Source organism: Camponotus vicinus, unplaced genomic scaffold (genome assembly GCF_025532165.1).
Source record: "Camponotus vicinus isolate PSW18456_S1 unplaced genomic scaffold, iyCamVici1.0 SCAF_1, whole genome shotgun sequence".
Classification (NCBI taxonomy): domain Eukaryota; kingdom Metazoa; phylum Arthropoda; class Insecta; order Hymenoptera; family Formicidae; genus Camponotus; species Camponotus vicinus.
In genome coordinates this window covers 21,021,331-21,041,343 of record NW_028141945.1, presented here as the reverse complement: position 1 = coordinate 21,041,343, position 20,013 = coordinate 21,021,331, and the positions used below count along the sequence as shown (strand labels likewise).

The 20,013-nt window shown below is 40.6% G+C and overlaps 1 protein-coding gene across 11 annotated transcripts in view; it reads left to right on the top strand.

Annotated features, from left to right (window-relative positions):
• Window positions 1-20,013, top strand: part of Rbp (RIMS binding protein) — a 29,052-nt gene that overhangs the window by 1,763 nt on the left and 7,276 nt on the right. Inside the window, exons 2-19 of one of the 11 annotated variants that reach the window (XM_083078342.1) lie at window positions 1,603-1,738; window positions 1,854-2,124; window positions 2,576-2,707; window positions 7,879-8,329; window positions 10,355-10,689; window positions 10,790-10,964; window positions 11,100-11,552; window positions 11,853-12,156; window positions 12,396-12,979; window positions 13,163-13,292; window positions 13,973-14,181; window positions 14,372-14,776; window positions 14,938-15,463; window positions 15,589-15,804; window positions 16,091-16,299; window positions 16,538-16,774; window positions 16,956-17,211; window positions 18,995-19,263. In XM_083078342.1, coding sequence (XP_082934468.1) covers window positions 8,189-8,329; window positions 10,355-10,689; window positions 10,790-10,964; window positions 11,100-11,552; window positions 11,853-12,156; window positions 12,396-12,979; window positions 13,163-13,292; window positions 13,973-14,181; window positions 14,372-14,776; window positions 14,938-15,463; window positions 15,589-15,804; window positions 16,091-16,299; window positions 16,538-16,774; window positions 16,956-17,211; window positions 18,995-19,263 — 4,449 coding nt within the window. In that variant the 5' untranslated portion in view covers window positions 1,603-1,738; window positions 1,854-2,124; window positions 2,576-2,707; window positions 7,879-8,188. The other 10 variants (XM_083078343.1, XM_083078338.1, XM_083078336.1 and 7 more) reach the window with 10 other exon arrangements.

The window sequence follows — 20,013 nt, the reverse complement described above, 5'->3', positions numbered from 1 at the left end:
TGAAATGACTATAATAATTGCTAGACAGTATATACTGGGTGTTAAAAAAATCTGAACACGGTCGAATATCTTGATAAGGAAGAGTTTTACTAGAAAGTGTTTCAGACAAAAGTTGTATGGCTTCGAGGGGGACATAATATGGTACCATTGGTTTGACCTTGAAGAGTTATTTGAAGGTCACATGAAGGTCACCTTCAATTTCTTAAATGGAACCCTCTATTTTTTATTGCATATTCTTGTAGACAATACAGTTGTTTTTAAGAAAAATTATGGAATTGTTAATTGCAAATTATATATTTTTTCTTCAAAACAACTATGTGTTTTCTTTACACCAATTGATTCCTCTCATTATTTTGTACATAAAAGTATTAAGGTAAGGTAATCGAAAAATGAATATTTTACTAGATATTTTACAGTTTATGTAAAATTAAGAAATTATTTCAAGCCTCATAACTCGGAAAGTACTTAATGAAAACTAACTTAATTATAGTGTTTTGGAAAGCTCTCGAGATGAGCTATAAGAATATGTAAAAGCATATAGGGTGTCCCATTTAAAAAGTTGGACGTGACCTTCATGTGACCTTCAGGTGACTCTTCAAGGTCAAACTAATGGCACCATCTTATGTCCCCCTCGAAGCCATACAACTTTTGTCTGAAACACTTTCTAGTAAAACTCTTCCATATCGAGATATTCGACCATGTCCAAACTTTTTTAACACCCAGTATATGTACATTACCTATAGTATACTATCTATAATAATTATATAGCCATTTTTTTTCATATATTTCGAAATATAACACAGTATTATGTTTCTTAAATATTTATAAAATATTTATGAAAAGCAAAATAAAAAGTGACTAATGTTACATTTTTTCAGTTGATATAAAAGATAGATTTATATAAATAAAAATATAAAAACTATATATTATATAAATATGTTATATATATTATATATATTATATAAATATATATTATTTACCTATTTTAAATATATTATTTACATATTTATATATTTTATAAATATATTATTTATTATATTTATGTAGTATATTCTTTTTTTATTGATACATATTTCATATATACTTTTAAATCGAGAATATATTTTTGTAATCCAAAAAAATTCAGGAAATGTATCTCGCTGATATGTAATGTGATTATATGACAGAAAATGATACCGTGAATATAATTATCGGGATATATTTTGTCGAGAGCGAGAAAAATGTGAAAGGGAAAGTGCTTCGATTGGCCGATATTATTAAAGGCATGCAAACTTTTCTTTCCGCTAAAGTTTACACGGGCAAAGTTGGCGTTTTCTTTCAATCTACATCAATCCACGTGATTAATCTACGTGATTACTCCACGTGCGGAGAGAGTTATTATTATTCTACTAAATTATTAAATTATAAAAATTATTTCTATTACAAATTAATTTTACAGAAATCTTCGAGAAATTATCAATCAAATCATGTAATAAAATTTGAAAGAATATCCAGTAGATTCTGAGATATCTTGCATTATTAAAAATATAATATACTATGCATAACATTGTTAATTATCCATAAAATTGATTGACGAAATAACTCGATATGGCATATTTTCAGGACAAATCCTACGATTTGACAATTGACCAGAGGCTTCGAATTAACGACAATAAGTCGACAGCAGCTATTCGAGGAGAGAGTTTCACGACGCGAAAGTTGCTCAATTTTGGAGAACAGAAACATCCTACGTACACAAGTATGATACTTAATTCTGTGCAAATTTCCATTTTGCTTAGTACATTATCATTATACGCTTTGAGGACAAATCTTGAATTGAAAAATAATTCTTTTTCTAAATGATTTAATTTCAGAAATAAAATTTATATATAACTTCCTCGTATTAAAAAAAATTAAAAGAGGACGAATGAGATATTCCCGTTCATTGGCCAGATCATTCGCGCAGTGTTCGAGGAAAAATGGGTCAAGAAGCATCGCAGCATCAGCTCTCATTAAACGCTCGTACACCTGGCCGATGAACGGCGATCAGGTAGCGCAAGGCTACCTGACAAGAATGAGCAGTAAGGGCGGCGAGTAAGGGAGGATCGGCGGAGGGTGCGTTCGCCGGCGCTGGCTGGAGAACAGGTACTCGTCGTAGGCGTCGTACGTTCATTGATAAGCGTATAACACCCCGCGCCTTAGAGCTGCGTGACGTCACTGGACGCATGCGTGGCCTCGCATCGAATTCTGAATCGCAATGGCGCCCATTGGCGTCGCATCCGGTTTTTCCACTTTGTATCGTGTATGTGGATAAAGCATCCTCTCGCAAAAACTTATCCAATTATGCAAAATGTATCGTCACGATTAGAAAATACGGATATTATTTGGTACATATAATTTATTTAATAAAATATTACACGACACATACAGTGATAAAATTAGAGGAAATTGTATCGTTCGTATAGTTTGCATCTATCGCTATCTGCCTCGAGATTTTCAATGATTCTTTATTATTCTTCTATCGTTAATTATACATGTCATTAATAACATATTTTTAAAAAAATTGATTAAAACATTTCAATTTATTTTGTTATAGATTATCAAAATCAAACGTGTGGCAAAATTTCCATATTCTTGGGCGCTGATTAAAATAATTAGTGGTCACGCCATTGTCTCCTGGAGTTTCCGACTGGCATGAAAAAGATGTCTGAAATTTCTGAAAAAGTTGGTACGTTCCTGATAATACGACAAAATCGTTTTAGACTGCGAGGAAGGTGCTGTCATCTTTTTCGCAGAAATTTCAGACGGTGCGTATGCATGTAACGCCGCATTAAAATTAAACTAGTTCTTCGCATCTTCGTGGATCTCGTACCTTCGTTTCCACTCTTTTCACATGATGGCCATTCGTCTACATGAGGAAAATTACACGAGAGAAGAAAGTACGACGGTTTCTAGAATGAAACGAATAGAAGGGAATCGAGGAACGGAACTAGATAAATGAAATAAATGTGGGCGGCAGAAAGGGCAGGAAAGTCGAGGAAAGGGGTGAACGGGGATTGAGAGTTGGTAGCGGGAGAAGGTGGCAAAAGAGAGAGAGAAAGAAAGAGAGAAGAGAAACAATGAAGGAGAAAGAAAGAGAGAGAATGTATGTGCATGTGTGTGTTTGTATAGAGAGTAGAGATATCATAGGATCACCTCCTGCGTATTGATTGGTCTTTTGTGAAAGCTACACCCCCATGTAGCCGCGACGCGAACCATTTCGCCAAGTCACTAGACTTCCAGGGTATCGGACTTCCAGGGTTGCGATACCTCCATATTTGGCGCGCGGTCGATCGAACTCTTAAATGCCGCGCGCAAATCAACGCAGTCGACTCTACTCCCGCGCCAAAGATAATGTTGCGAGCGATCGAGTCGGTACGCATCGATACGCGACGAGAAGATCATCTCTCGGAACAAGCGGGCGAGCGAAAAGTGACGTAAAGAAGATTGTGCGAGAAACTCCGGCGATACAGCGACTCTATATCGGCATTGATCGCTGAGTGACCCATATCTGGCAGTGACGGGAACCCCTACCCTTCTTTTCCCCTCCTCCCTTTCCAATCCCTTTCGACGTTTCTCGCATCCTGGCGCGCGCGCCTGCTCTTTCTCTCTCTCTCTCTCTCTTTCTCTTCAACCATCCCCATTCGCTTGCTTTCCCCTGTACCCCGTACGGAGGTGCACCTCCACCTCACATGGGCCGTTGTACCCCCACCCATTACACCCCGACGACGAGCGACCACCATTATCGGCCCCTACCACCGACTCCAGCAGCCCTGCCTGCCTTCCACGGTCGAGCAGATCTTGGGGGTTGTACGGGATGATAGCCGAGTGAAAAAGCTTGGCAAGTCCCGAGGAGAGTTCGCTCATCAGCAGCAGCAGCCCTGGCCTGCCACAATCACTTCGACTCGGTCATCGTAAGTGTCGTGTCGAGGAAATAGGGTGAAAGTTGGTATGAATCGAGTGCGAGGATGAGCACGAAAGAAAGAGAGAGAGAGAGAGAGAGAGCAAAAGTGACAGAACGAATGATAGAGAGGATGCTTGATGAAGAGAGTGGATGAGCGAAAAAAAGAACTTGATCAACCCCAGTCTAACATCCAATGATTGAAACACAATCGAGAAAACAATACAAGTTGCCGAACGCGAGCGAAACGTCGTGTGGTGATACTTCGAGACATATATCCCGCGCGAAACGTATATTTCTTGGAGTGCGGTCGATTCGCAAGCTAAACGTGTACAAAGTGATGGTCCTTTGAAGAGTGTTAGTGCAGATAACGAGGACGACGATGATGATGTCGACGACGACGATGACGGCGACGGCGATGGCGATAGCGGCACCGAGACGGCAGACTAGTATGGCGGATGATAATCGTGGAGTGTCGGTGGTGCCATCGCTGCTGCTGCAGCCAACATCGCCGCCGCCACCGCCACCGTCGCCGCCACCACCTCCACCTCTGTCGTCGTCGCTGCCGTCACCGTCATTGCTCGTGACAGTGGTTGCACTACGTGCCCGCCGTGCAGTGGTGTCCGGTGCGCACCGGGTACACATGTACGCTACGTATCTTTCGCCCTTTAGTGAGATCAATAAGCAGTGCCGTGGCCACTCGAGCCATGCCCCCGCCGGGAAACACTCGTTTCGTGTCTAGTGTTCTTCGTCCCCCATTCTGACCTCCCTCCCTCCCGCCTTAATGTCGTCTTGATTTCCGCTTCGGTTGTACGAGACTTGACTTCGCCAACTGGACCTCAAGTATCGGATCCCGGACGCGACCAGGCCTTCCAAGTTATCATTGAAGGCTGACTCCTAGTGACCGGAAGTGGCCAGAATTTCGACGGAATCTCCCTCGATCACGGACGGGGCTTCTTCAGACTTCTCCACTTTCGGGCTCGACGAGACTGCCCCTTTCCTCTCGCTTATCTAAGCGTATCAGTCGCTATCTCGTCCGCCATCGAGCTGTTCCTCGATTTGCCTGCTCACGTAGCACTTGTCGTCCGCATCGAATTATTGCCAGCCAGCACTTGGTAGGACTTTTTCTAGCCATCTTCTTATCGCTATTTCTGTCTCTTTTTCTCTATCGCGCTCTGTTCTCTCTCATCTTTCAGCTTCGTCTTCTTTCATGCTCTTTGCACATTTCTGTCCGTTCATATCGCGACTTTGACTACTTCTCCAGTTGCTCTTCGTTGCAACGGGATTGACTTTATCCACTTTGTTTTGCTCGACTCGTGTTACAAGTTCCATGAAATTTGCGGTATCGATCTTCCGCGATGACTCTCGCTCTTCATGTCTAACCTAAGTATCTAGAAGTATCAAAGACCTCGTCTTCCTCGAAAAAAATCGTTTTGACTCTGAATGGTGCAGAATCGCCGCGATATGACTGATTCTAAAATGAAGTCTTATGAATGGAAGTGTTATGAGTTTGAAAAATGAACGTGTTTACTCGACACGAAAATATTTGACATCCTGATGCATAAATAACAGTCAGGATGCTCCTCGAGTTTCACTAATGAAAAATAAAATCTCCCCTTATAAAATAGACTCTTATTGGCAATCTATTGTTGTTCACGCAATTTCCATTATTTGAACTAATTCACGTAATTACGATGCTGGAGCCAACAGTTTAATCAATCGTCCACACCCGACGATCAGTTCGAGGTCTATCGGTAATCAGAAGGTCAACGAACCGAAGAAAGAGAATTCTGAGCCACACAGTAGAGCAGTAGTGACCGCAAAATAGAGACGATAAGAAAGTATTTATCTAAGCGAGAGCTATAAACCGCGTATAAACCGGCGGAATAAAATCGATAATTGAGGGCACTAATATAGAAGTCTGGCATCAACTTGCTATGCGTGAATGGAAGAACGGAAGCTACTTTGTCAGAAGACTTTACTTCTCTCTTCACATTTCTTCACTCCTATTTTATTTCTTCTCTCCTCACATTTCTTCTCTCTTCACATTTCTTCTCTCCTCACATTTCTTCTCTTCTCACATTTCTTCTCTCTTCACATTTCTTCTCTTCTCATGATTGTAATCGTGATGACAAAATTATTCTAATTTCTAGTTATTTTACTCGCATGTTGAAAGGCTCTCTTTACTATCTCATTCACACGGAACAGGGCATTAACTGATTCTTCAATCGTCGTTTGATTCATCGCATTTTAATGCTTTGTGTACATTGTTACATCAGCGACGCCTGATTGTTTGCCGACGCGTTCGTGAACTTGTGTGGCAGAAAAGCGGATAATTGTCCGATGGTCGCTTTCACTGTGTCTGTTAGAGTCTAGCAGAAAGAGAAACAAAGAGCGTGCAACGCCAATTAAATGTATCAAGGGACGGAAGTCATGCTCGTGCGAAAGCCTTGCTGTTAAATCACATTAATAAAAAGGCGATGAAAGAAAAGAAAAACGACAGAACCGAGATGTTTTAGCTCTCATTGTTGATTATACAGTACGAGCGAGGTTTTCTGTCGCGCATTACACGCAATTACATTCATTATCATAATGAGTGCTCGAGTTGATCGCATAGATTTAATGCTTCAACGTTTTTCATATTTTTATTTTACATCTCTTATCAAAATACATTTCTCCTCCCTTTCGACACGATTTTGATTATAAACATTTGCGTAAAATATTTTCATTGCTAGATGTATTTTCAGGAAGATATTTACCCTTTCAAGCACATTTTATCTTCCTTCCCCCGCGATTCAAAAATAGATTGCCGATGATAATTAAATATTGCAGTAAAAGTTTCGTTCAATCTTTGATACAGAAGAATAGGAAGAACAGAGGACACCGGCTACGGATCAATTGATCGGACAGGACAAAGTTAGATGCTCTTTTATCTCGATGCATGAACGTACGCAGGTGACCGGATCCGGGATGCGAGGGTCCACGATGCGCGTAAATCGTTAACTGAAGCTTTGTGAGCTTGAGGCACGTGTCGCTTGTCGTGACGTTTAACGAGATTCTGCGGCGAACGCAGGGTGCATCGTGTGTACCAATTGTATGTGTGTGTATATATATGTATGTGTGTGTGTGTGTGTGTGTGTGTGTGTGTGTGTGTGTGTGTGTGGATCTCAATCGCGGCAACTTTTTCGCGTGAAAACCGCGTCGCGTGCGGCGCGTTAACACGAGCCACACATACATAATACTGATGATGGTGTATGGCTAGTGTAACAACTCCTGATAATAATAACCCAAGTGCGGTTGTAGTTGAACTCGTGTTCTGCCCTGGTGTGCATGTCTGTGTAAAGTATGTGTTCGCGGTCGGTCAGACTCGTTGCGGCAACGAGAGCCAGCGACGAGCGATCGTCGACCACGTAAAGTCGCGAACTCGGATTTTCCACAGGCGGATTACAAACTCGACGCGAATACCTGTTGCCAATAATCGCGCGGACTTGAATTTTTCATCCGTCAACCAAGTTTGGCGACTCGATTCGTAGCATCTATAAAATACTCGAGTCACGAAACTGTCCTTTATCTGATGGAGAACCTGATGGACCTGAAGCTTCTCTCGTCATTATAAATATATAAGATCTCTAAAGATGTAATAAACGTGTATTTAAAAAAATTTTTTTCGCACTAGATGAGAAAACTGTCGAGAAGAAATTTGGTTGGAAGGCATCGCGTGAAAGCAACTAAATAATGGGCTAGAGATCGATGAAACCTGATTCGCGCTATTTTCGGCCACGATATACATCTTTCATTTCATCGACAGAGAATTATCCTTAATGAATATATCTTATTAATAATTTGCGTTGGACTTTTATCTCGATTCAAGTCCCAGAAGTTGAGAGTGAAACGTAGCGTAATTAGCCGCACTCATTAACAAGTGAAGAAACAATTTGCATACGTGCGTTTTCTCGTAGGATGATCCTATATAACTACGAATCGGCCGACTCGATGCGAAAGACCGCTGGTACCCCTTAAACGCGAGGCTCCCCCCCGTTACCGAGAGCTACGAGAACAACTTCCGGCTCGCTCCTCGCCGAGAGAAATAGGAATCCCCTTTCGCACTACACTAGAGTCGCACTGTTAAACCTGTGTGTGGGATCGTGTGTGTCGTGCGGTGTGCGCAAAGGCGGGCCGCCCAATTAATTAAGATAGCTCCTAGACACACACGCTAGATCGATAGGGACCGGCCGCGATAAAGACTGGCGAGGGTCTCAGACTTCAGGGATGTTGCAGTGCTGTGGTGCTGGAGGTGGCGCTTCCACGGCACCTCACGCTCCGCAGCTGCAGGGTATCGGATCCGCTGTCGGAGCTACCACCTCCACGAGAACCATCATGCAGGACGCAGTTCTCGAATCCATCCTGGAGGTGAGTTCCTCTTCTTTTTCTTGTTTTTTCTTCTTTCATTTCTCATCTCATTGTTGGTATAATGTTGCATCATCATGATGGATATAAAAAAATTTGCAAATGAGTATTTTTTTGGTATTTATTTGAGAAATTATTGCTACTTGTTATTACCAGTTGTTTAATTTGCAATTAATTATGGCTTCTAATTAAAGATAATTTTTTCTGTTTTAGTGAATTGATGTTTGCATGTTATTTGTTTTTAAACTAAGGAAAAGTGAATTCTTAATCCTAGATTCTCTCATGGAACAGGATCAGCGAGATATTATTTGATATTTTACTATTATTTATATTTATTATTATTATTATTATTATTATTATATATCTTCTTAAAATTCTTCTTACATATCTTCTTAAGATTCTTCTTTTTATTAAAATGCTCTTTTAAGTTGAATTATAATAATATTTTATATTAATATTTTATAAAATTAAATTAAATTAAAATAAAATAAATTAAATTAAATTTTATAATTTTTTATTATAATTTTTGTGTAATACTCTCATTGTAATATATTAACTTTTTTAATTTTCAATATGGAGGCAAATTCATTTCGATGATATGCGTGATCCCGAATGTTATTTCGCGGTCAACAAAAATCAGAGATCTTTAGCGACGATATTAAAACGAAATCGCGATTGCGAAACGCGTGCGTGCGTTCGTCGCGTACCAAAAGTCCTTGAAATTAAAGCTGATTACGTGGAAAGATAATATGCATGTAATCAATACACACATACACGCGGAAAAGTTATGTGTAAACCATCGACAATGAACTGCGGTTCGTGAAAAGCTCTCTTTCACTCTCGCCGCCAGATACTCGATAAAGCTCGCATAATACGGTGAAAAACAAAAGTTTTCATTAATACGTTCCGGTCGCGATTGCTCCTTCCCCGAGAGGCCTTAATTCGTGAAATAAAACCGCTTCAACTCCAGCGATTTAGTGATTTATGTCTTCTGCCCCTAAAGACTTCGAAAATTAATACTGACTCGCGACAGACAAGTTCTCTACCGCAATCTAGATAATTGAAGCAATTAATTCCGCGAAGTGGTAAGCAATTTTGCGGATATTACATTTTTACGAGACGTCGCGCAATAATAATTACCGATTAATTGGAAAAAAAAGGAATCAAAGAAGAGACGCGCGCGTTGAAATGAATCTGTCGGCATTATCCTTTTATTTTCCGATGACATTCTCTCGCGAAAGATTTCTCGCTAGATTATACACACAGCGAGATCGGTTACGCTTCGGGCAATCGCGGCACAAAAGCTCCTCTTTCATTACAAATGTGACATTCCAGTCACGAATTACTAACTAGACTTCCCTCCAAGTTATTAAAAGCAGCAAAAATCGAAACCAGCTTTCTTTTTTTTTCATCTGTCACTTTCGTTTTGCAACATTGTCGCGGATAATAATATAAAATTATATCAATATCTGCTTATATTTTATATCTTGTATTATGATTCTTCCTTTTTTTCTTCTCTTCTTCTTCTTCTTATTATTATTATTTTTATATATCTCCTCTCAACATCTTATTAAAATTATTTTCTTAAATTAAATTATAATTATATTAATATATAAAATAATATTATACATAAAATTGTATTAACTAATAATAATAATAATAATAATTTAATTAATAATAAATTTTATTAAATATAAAATTTATAAATGATATTTTATTAAATATAAAATAAAACTATAATATTTTATTAAATTACTTTCTCTTATAATATTGTCGTTGTAATATATTAAATTAAATTTTTTACTTTAAACATAATATTCATCTTGCTATATATGTGATTGTAAAAGTAATAAATCGTTTGTATAAATAGCTTCATTAATTGAAGGCTCATGTTTATGTTTAATAAACCTATACATGTTGCTGAGTACATATCAATCGCGCGCTGAAGAGGATGTTGCATCTCTTGTACCGAATGTTGATGGATACCATTTACGCGACGAGGCTAATTATACGATCGATTTGTTTTAGCAAATGCGGGAGACGGAAGCCCGACGAGCGGAGCTGGAGAGGCAGCATGCGGACGCACAGAACCAGTTGCGGGAGAAGATAGCAGGACGCTATCAGGGCCCGGAGTCGGTCGAGGCGTTGCAGTCGAAGATCCGGGAGCTTGAGAAGAAGACGGAGCTGCAGATAGTGAAGCACGAGGAGCTGTCGCTGGAGCTCACCAGCCTGAGACGTGCGCGCAGCAGAGGACCGATCGTAGGGCACGTCACATCCTCCAGCGTCTCGACGTCCACTTGGCCGCCGGCCGGCTCCGAGATAGATAGAATCATCGCCAAGATCGAGCAGGATAATAGGTATTGGTAAAGTCTCTTTTCAGTCAATATAGGTCTTTGTTCTTCTTGAACACCCTGTACATATATATGTACATAAAGATGCGATTAATTGAAATCAATTCAACAGCGGTAGAATGTTACACGACCTGGATCACGCGCGGGGCGCGATAACCACTCAGCAACCCTCGGCCACGCAAGGCATCCTCCGGTCCAGCTCGGAGAACCTTCCCAACCTCGGCCAGCATCAACACCCACCTCATCCGCACGCCCTCAACCTCGGAATGCCTACTCAGATGGGCCACGTATGTAGTCATAATCATCTTTGTCACTCTACTCTATTGATTTGGAAAGCATTCTTGTTGCTCTTTATATTAATGATCCTAAGAAAGAGATGTTGAGATGTTTGCTAGTCGTTGATAAGACTTGTTTGAACACAGTACGCAGGCTCACCAATGCCATTAACGCCGATGATGCCTGGCTGCCCTCCACTGACGCCAAACGGGCCACCGTATCACTACAGCGAACCGATACCACCGGCGCCGTCACTCTCCAGTAGCCAGTCGCAGCCTGCTTTCCAACAGAAAATCCAACAATATCAGCAGCAACAGCCGCAGCACGATTTATCGAGTTCCCATTCCCAAGGTGCTCTGCCGTCGCAACAGAAACAACAGCAACAAACGCACACTTCACACTTTACAAGCAATCAGTATCAGGAGAGCTATCCACATACGCAAACGTATCAGCAACCACTTCAGCAGCAGCAGCCGCAACAACAACAACAACATCCGGCCTCGACCACGTACCTGACATCGGCCAGCCAGAGCGTGATACCTCACTATACACAGCCTGCCCAAACCGCCCAGAATTATCAATTGAATGGCAGTCAACAGGTGTGTCGTCAATTATTCAATCGCGATTACTTTCTTATAAGCAGATAAATTAACAATAAGTAACGGATTCTTGAATGTCTATAGAGGCCTTCAGATAAAACTTATTGTGTCGTTTCCGATGTATGTTAAAAAAGTATCTGCCTAAAATAGATTTAGTGTAGAGCAGTTACAGATTAATGTTGGTTATTGACCTCTTGTCATACTTTTCTATATTAAATATATCTAATTTTATCATATACCTTCCAAAAAAATTAACAAGATTGTAACCTACTAAGATATAATTATTTGTATCGCATACAGGCAACGACATATCCTAACTTGTCCATGGCATCGCATCCGAACGGGACTTACAGCACGGGCGCATCTAGCTTCAATACGCAATTGCCTCATCACAATTACAGTGTGCCGCAGACGAATATCACGCAGACCACATTACCCTCGCTGTATTCCACCACGTCCTATCATTCCACTCTTGGAGGCCTCACGAGCGTACCCCAATCTGTTCTTCCTTTCTCCACCGGTCAAAGCACTTTTGCCACGAGTGGATCGACTTATTCCACTACCGTCGGGACCAACGCTTTTGGGACGTCGGGCGTAAGCTCAGGTCAGGATTGCACAAACACATATTATTGAAAGATTTAATATAAAATTGCTTTTAAGAGCAAAAAAATAATTTAAATTGTATTTTTTCAACTTTTGAATAAAACGAATTGGAGCATTGTTGTTTTAAACTTTACAATATATCATATTCTCATTTTTAATGTAAAGAAAATATTTTGTTAAACAGACAGTGCGACAATCCAATTTTTAAAGTAAATTGATTCTGTTAATTTTTTTGTGCAGGTACTAGTTCGGGAGGCTTATTACAAGCAATAGGCGATCCTCTGCAAGCGATGCAACAACTCTCCGCCCAATCGCAGGCCAATCAGCTTCAGCAGCAGGCAATCATCCATCAGATCCAACAGAGCTTGCGAGCCAGTTCGCCGACCGCGCCCGGTACCGCGACCGGCCATCACTTTCTGGGTCCCAGGCAAATGCCGAAGATCCCCACGAGTATACTGACGAATCCCCTAGATCGATTGACTAACACCGAAGACATTGTACCCGAAGGTCAAGTGGATATGCTGGATGTGCCCGGCAAGGGCAGATGTTATGTTTACATAGCCCGTTTCAGTTACGAACCATTTCAACACTCGCCGAACGCGAATCCGGAAGCGGAACTGCCAGTTCAAGGTGGTGATTATCTCTTAGTTTGGAGCCAGCCGGATGACGATGGTTTCTTGGACGCGGAGACGCTCGATGGTAGACGCGGTCTGGTGCCGGCTAATTTTGTGCAGAAATTGGTCGGGGATGATCTATTGGAGTTTCATCAAGCTGTCCTCGGTCTCAGGGACGTGGACGACTCTGCCTCGACGAATATTCCTCAAGTGAGCAATATGAAAGCTAACAAGGTATTTAGTAAGATGATGCATTTACATTTTTAATCCTTACAGCAAACATCGACATTATGACAATGTCAATATACGTATAATAATTAATGAGAATGTTATTAAAATCTCATTGAAATGTTAATCGGAGTGTAATAATGATTTTAATTTTGTCTATTTTAGTGCTATCTATTGCAAGATATTGATCTAGAATTAGCCGCGTTGGAAGAAGGTAACCGGAATCGTCAAACAGAACTGTCCGCGTACGCGGAACTTGATAATATCGCGGAAGAAGATGAACAAGAACCACCAGGTTAGTACACTTTTTAAGCTCGCTGTGATGGTCTGCGAGGCATTGCATGATGCATGTTATTGACATCAAATTAAACAATATCATTTTTACCTCTAGATATCATAAATATCTAGAGATAAAAATTTCTACATTCGCAATCCAATAAATGTCTAAATATATTTACTACTTGGATCAATTCATAACTTTAGAAAAGCTAGCAATTAGGTCCGTTTCCAGTGATGTGGTTGAAAGTTTTTTCTGACTATTGTTTCAAAATAATGTGATTATGATATATGATTATAGAAATTTTATTATTTATAAAAAGAAGTTGCTTTCATGATTTGTCCATCCTGCTTAATGTATTATGTGTAGTCTATACATGTTTAACATAATATCTATGAATCTTTTCAATACCTCAGAAACGCAATATACTAAAAATTATTCAGTATGTGTCCATAAGTGCTTCTCTCTTTCCTTTGTTGCTGGAAACAAGAAAACTGTGCATGTCAAACAGTAAATGTCCATGCTTCAATCCCGAACCGATTTTCATGAAGTGAGTAATCACAGAGTAAAACAGAGAACGCAAAGAACTGAATCGCGTTGCACTGTGTTGGCTGGACTTAGGTTGGCTTAGAGAGATAGATAATAGTCAGAGATCCTTAGCTACAGCTAGGCTTTGTCTTTGTCTTTTCTTCCTGAAGAAGTCTACATGTTTTCGGACCTAGTTCCGGCGCCGCAGCATCTCACGCTCGAACGGCAGCTCAACAAAAGCGTACTGATCGGATGGACCGCGCCTGAAAACACGCACCAACTCGAGTCCTACCATGTCTACGTGGACGGAGTGCTGAAGGTCACGGTGAAGGCTACTGAGAGGACCAGGGCCTTGGTGGAGGGAGTCGATTCCACTCGGGTTTGTATGAAATCTGTTATTAAAACTTTATGGAAGAGACTAAACTGTTTTAAATTTATAAAACTGAGATTTCAGAGATGTAATAGATGATGAATTACCTTGTACAAAAGTAATAAGTTTTAAACATTTTTCTGCTTTATATTTTAATCCATTTGAACCGTGTTAAAAACGTATTCTTCTGTTGACGCAGCCGCACAGAATAAGCGTGCGTTCGGTCACGCATTCGAGAAGAACGTCGCGTGATGCTGCTTGCACGATGGTGATCGGTAAGGATGTCGCGCTAGGTCCGACTGCCGTCAAGGCTTCGGCCGTCACAGCCACCAGCGCTGTAATATCCTGGCTACCCAGCAACAGTAATCATCAACACGTCGTGTGCGTAAACAATGTGGAAGTGAGAACCGTGAAGCCGGGCGTTTACAGGCACACCATCACCGGTCTAGCCCCGTCGACGATATATAGGGTGACCGTCAAGGCGAAGAACCTGCGGGCGACGCACTTCGAGGACCAAAACGCCCAGGCGGCAAATAATCTAGCCTGCCATGTCCACTTTAAGACGTTGCCCAAAGGATTGCCGGATCCTCCGGTCGATATCCAGGTTAATAAAATTTTACATGTATATTTAAATCTTGTAATTGTAGAACTTTCTCAAAAATTAAAATTCTGGAGCCTAATTTGAATTTTTTAAGGTTTTCATATAATATTATTTTCAAGGAAAAGATCTCTAACAAACATAGTATGACATTACGCGATTTTCAGGTGGAGGCTGGACCGCAGGACGGCACTTTGCTAGTGACCTGGCAGCCTGTTGCCCTAAACGGTTCGGCCGTCACCGGTTACGCGGTGTACGCCGATGGTAAGAAGGTCACCGATGTCGACAGCCCCACTGGCGATCACGCGCTCGTCGATATACACAAGCTCATGGGTCTCAACCCGAAGCACATTACCGTCAGGACTAAGAGCAGGGAGAGTCAATCGGGCGACAGTTGCGCGACGGCGATACCGTGCAGCGTACTTCGCGGAGGTGCCCCAGGTCATATGCCGTCTCATGGTGGACCTCCGCATATGGATCAACGACAACAACAATCTACTGGCATGGTTCCCCAACAGGATGATCCCACTCGTCATCGCATGACTGGTCAGCGATACCCGAACGCACCGATGCCCTCGCACATGCGACGACACGTGGGCAACAGGATAGACGCCCACGGTCAGGTTATCATCGAGACGGACGAGAATCTTTCAGACAAAGAGATCTATCCCGGACAAAGTATTCCTCAAATGGGTAAATATAGGAGAAACACGAAAAAACAGGGGAATCTGGGTCAAGTGATGGGTGATTTCGGCAAAACTCAAACTCCCCTGACTATGTAAGTTGTGTTTTATCTAATCGCGATCTATCTTCTTCAGGTATTCCAGAGATCACGAAGGATTCCGCGAGCGAGGCAAATTACAGCGAAGAGGACGACCCCACGCGAAGATCACGAGGAATGCCGCCGCAGCATCATGGCCCGCATCATCGTTACGGTCCCCAAATGGACTCACAGGGTCCACCTGGCACGCATAGGTCTCCTAGCATGGGTGGTCCCAGTGGTAGACCTCAAGATCCTTATTATGATCAAACGGGTAAATATGCAGTCATTGCCTTCCCTACAATAAAATTTTGTTTCTAATTTAATTTAATTTTTATTTTAATTATTTTGAAAAATTTTTATTTAAGTTAATAAAATTATTTAAAGTTTTTTATCATATGATGCCATCAAATTTGCTTTTGTGAAATTTTATTAGCTCAGTTTGTGATTTCCTTTAATTGTTTAGTACATGCATATATAATTGTTCAATATTTTAAGTATACAAAATAACTCGTCGAGAATTACATATTTTAATAATTTTTTCTTTATATATTACTCAGGATCTCAAAGAGGAAGAGGTCCGGTTTATCGTGGTGGACGCGTAACGCAAGCTCAAGGTGGAGCGAGCCACCCAACAAGTGCAGCTCAGCAGATGAACAAGAGGCAGCGATTGTTCGTAGCGCTGTTCGATTACGATCCTACAACCATGTCACCAAATCCAGACGCGTGCGAGGAGGAATTACCATTTTCCGAAGGCGATACCATCAAGGTTTTATTTTCTCTCATACTGTTCTCGTTTAATATTTATAAAAATATTAAAATTTTTAATTAAAATTAGTTACATAAAAATTACATATTAATTTTCTAAAGCTTTTAATAAAATGGAAAGTAATCATTCGATTCATATATATGTATCTGTAATGATATTGTATTTAAGAAAATGTGATAATTTTCTCTTCTTATGTGTATATAAAAGAAATCTATATAACATCTTATGCTCTATATAGGTGTACGGCGAAAAAGATGCCGATGGTTTTTACTGGGGCGAATGTCGTGGTAGACGAGGATACGTTCCTTATAACATGGTAGAGGAGCTTAAAGAGCCGCCAGGTCAAGGTCAGCCTGGTAGGAGAGGACCTACACAAAGCGAGAGATGGGGAGACATTTATGCGAGTATGCCCGTGAAAAAGATGATAGCCCTCTATGATTACGATCCTCACGAACTATCTCCCAACGTTGATGCTGTAAGATTTTTATCTCGTAATACTTTGAATTCTTTAAATTCTCAGTCATAAAAAATATCACTTAAATACACTCTTAAGAATCTGTCGACTGTCTTGTATTGATGAATTACACAATATGAAATGAATTATACAATATATGCATATTTATTATGTGGTACTAATCGCCTTGTTAATTTTGCAGCAAGTGGAATTAACGTTCCAAACCGGAAACGAGATCTACGTTTACGGCGACATGGACGACGACGGCTTTTACATGGGCGAGCTGAACGGCGTTCGCGGTTTAGTGCCGAGTAACTTCCTCACCGAGGCACCCGGACAAAATCAGGGACAACCGCCTCTCGGTAGACGACCCGGTGGCCAGAGTCAGGGACCGGGCGCGAGAGGACCGCCGCCGCCTCCTCGGGAGCCACCCCCGGCTGGTCATCGACGTGGCAAAGGTAAACAATACCAGTCGTCGTATTGATTCTTCCTTACAGTGCCAGACCGGGGCATGGATCCAGCTCCTCAAGCCAAACGACGTCGAGATCAATATTGTGTTTTGCACGGAGAAAAAGAGATTGTTTAGACAGCAGCGTATTTTATGTTGTCGTAGCCAGTTCCTTCAGTTATTGCAACGAAGATTAAATTTGCTTTAGCAGAAAAGAATGAGAATTTATTCGACAAGGTTTTTTTTTATTTTACAGATTTTACAATAATGAATGGAATAAACGATTACAATAGCAACAAAATTCTTTTCCTCCATGTGCACATCGATATCGTTTCGACGTCCCCAATCACCGATATGTGCCTTGATGTAGCATTTGCAGCGCAGTATAAGAGCCAAATTTTTTAGAAACTAGAAGCGATTGGTTTCTGCTGTAAGCTAGAAATTGTTGGACGCGATTCGAGGCAACGGGACGTTGGAACTGGCTCGAGGAGTTGTTGACGTGTGTTCCTACACCGACGCGACGCGCCGATTTCGTAGATATATGGTCGAATCGAAAATGCAATCGTGTTGTGTACAATTCAGTCGAAGCGATAGCGTCGCGTCGGTGTGTAAAAAAAGAAAGAACGGAAACGCAAACGGCAAGCAACACAAGACACGAAACCAGATGTGCCAGACGACATGCAGAAGGATCATACTGATATTATTATCGTTGCGTGCTAATCTGGCGAGTCTCCGGGTGATGTTCTACATATATGCAAATCGAGCCGAATGAGCATGCGGCGTATAATTAGACGAAATCATCATTTCGAGTAAAGTGTAAATAATTGTAATTGCGCGTTTGACGAATTGTGCGACACATCCCTTAATCACACGCACCTTAATCAGAGGGACTCGTTGTTTCGCTTCAAATGTGTACACGCAGGTGAACGCACTTAAAATATCGTCGATGAATCTGCTCTCTTGCATTTAACGATGTTATATATATACGAAATTGGTTGCCGAGATTGTCAATGTTACATCGATAGAAATTTTTTCTGTGTCACATGCACATAAGAGAATTGGTGAACGAGGAAACACGTGCTGTCATACACACGACGATATACATATATATATATATATATATAATAAATTTTATATAGATATATATATATATATATATGCAATGAAACACCAAGCTGCTTTCAGTGTCTTCTATTAAGTATATATCTAATATACATATATATACATATACGTATATTTTTAAATATATATTTTTTTTTCTCTCCGGGCACTATCTGCCTCTGTTACTACTATTCTACGTATATCTGTTCTATTCTCTCTGTCTATATTATATACATACGTATTATATATTTACACTATATATATAATTATCGACTGATTATATACACACACGATCATGTTGCTGTGATATATAACAGTTTATTTTATATACCGACATGATCTGTTTCTGTGTGCCTGAACTGATCGATGGTCGTCGTGTCACATGATTGTCGTTCGTGTCGTGTTGTCATGCTGGCCATTTACGATTACGTTGATTTTTCCGTTTGATTATTCATGGATCGACCCATAAGTAAGATTACGCTCATAAATTTCCTTCCAAGATGCGCAAATATTCGAATGATCTTACTCGATTAGCTAGTTGTGTTGAAAGTACATCACGCGATCTCTTTTAGAATCTCTAAAGGATATATACCCCGGCATGCTCGATCGACTCGAAGGAAAAGAGAAAACGAAAGTAAGAGATAAATGCGCCATAAATGACAACACGGTTCTGTTCTCTTCTCTGTTGCTAGATGCCTGCATTGTGCCTGTGTCTGTCCCTGTCTGTCACTTAGACTCTAGACAACTACAACAACAACCACCACCATCACTAATGAACAACCAACAACATCAACTACAACATCAAAACAATCCACCGCATCTAGCCTACCAACAAGCGAATCACCACAGCTACACGACCGTAACCACGTCCAATCAGCATGGGCCCAGTCACTTGCCACCCGGCGGCGGTGTCATGGGTGCCCATCAGCAAGGTCCCGTACCGCTCCACCTTCAGCAACAGGTGAGCCCGCTCCTCTTCCGAGAATTTCTTCGTGCGCTTACTTTCTCTATCTTTCTCTCTTTCTCATGTGCTTTTCTCGTCAGATTCGTGTGCTTTTGTGCGCTTCTTCAGGTACATCGAGGTTTTCACGATCGACGATTGTACGTGATCGACAAGTCGTTGTTCTTAAGAGCTGTCAGTCTCCTTTTTAAAGGAGTGGAGATATTGAAATTTGAATTTTATTACCAAGTCTGAAGGAAATTGTATATTTTCTCATTGTAATTATTACGTTATTATTTTAGAAAGAAGTAATTTTTTTTTAATTCTTCATATTTTATTTTGATATAAAGGTAAAATATGGATATTGAATTTTAATTATAGAAAATAGGAGAAATTTATAGGAATCTTATATATTTCTGTACATTTGTATTGCAGTTTCGTCGCTTTCTGTGCTTCATTGTCAGCTCTAATTCGCGATTCTAACTATTTTTGCTGAATGATATTTGATTCTTTCGCATGAACGCAAGATAAATATATATTGCAGAATGAATATATACGGAATATAAGGTGTTAATTGCCTTAGAAAATTATTAATTTTTTTAGAATATCAATTTCTTTCAAATGTAACGTAGGCTGAAAAGAAAATAGACAGTTTTTTCATCAGAAAAAAATTTTTCATCAGAAAAATCTGACTGCTATTCGGTCCAACATTTTTGCATTTTGCTTAGTCGTATGTGCCTTTCTGTAATTTCGTAAGTGTAAATCGCGCTT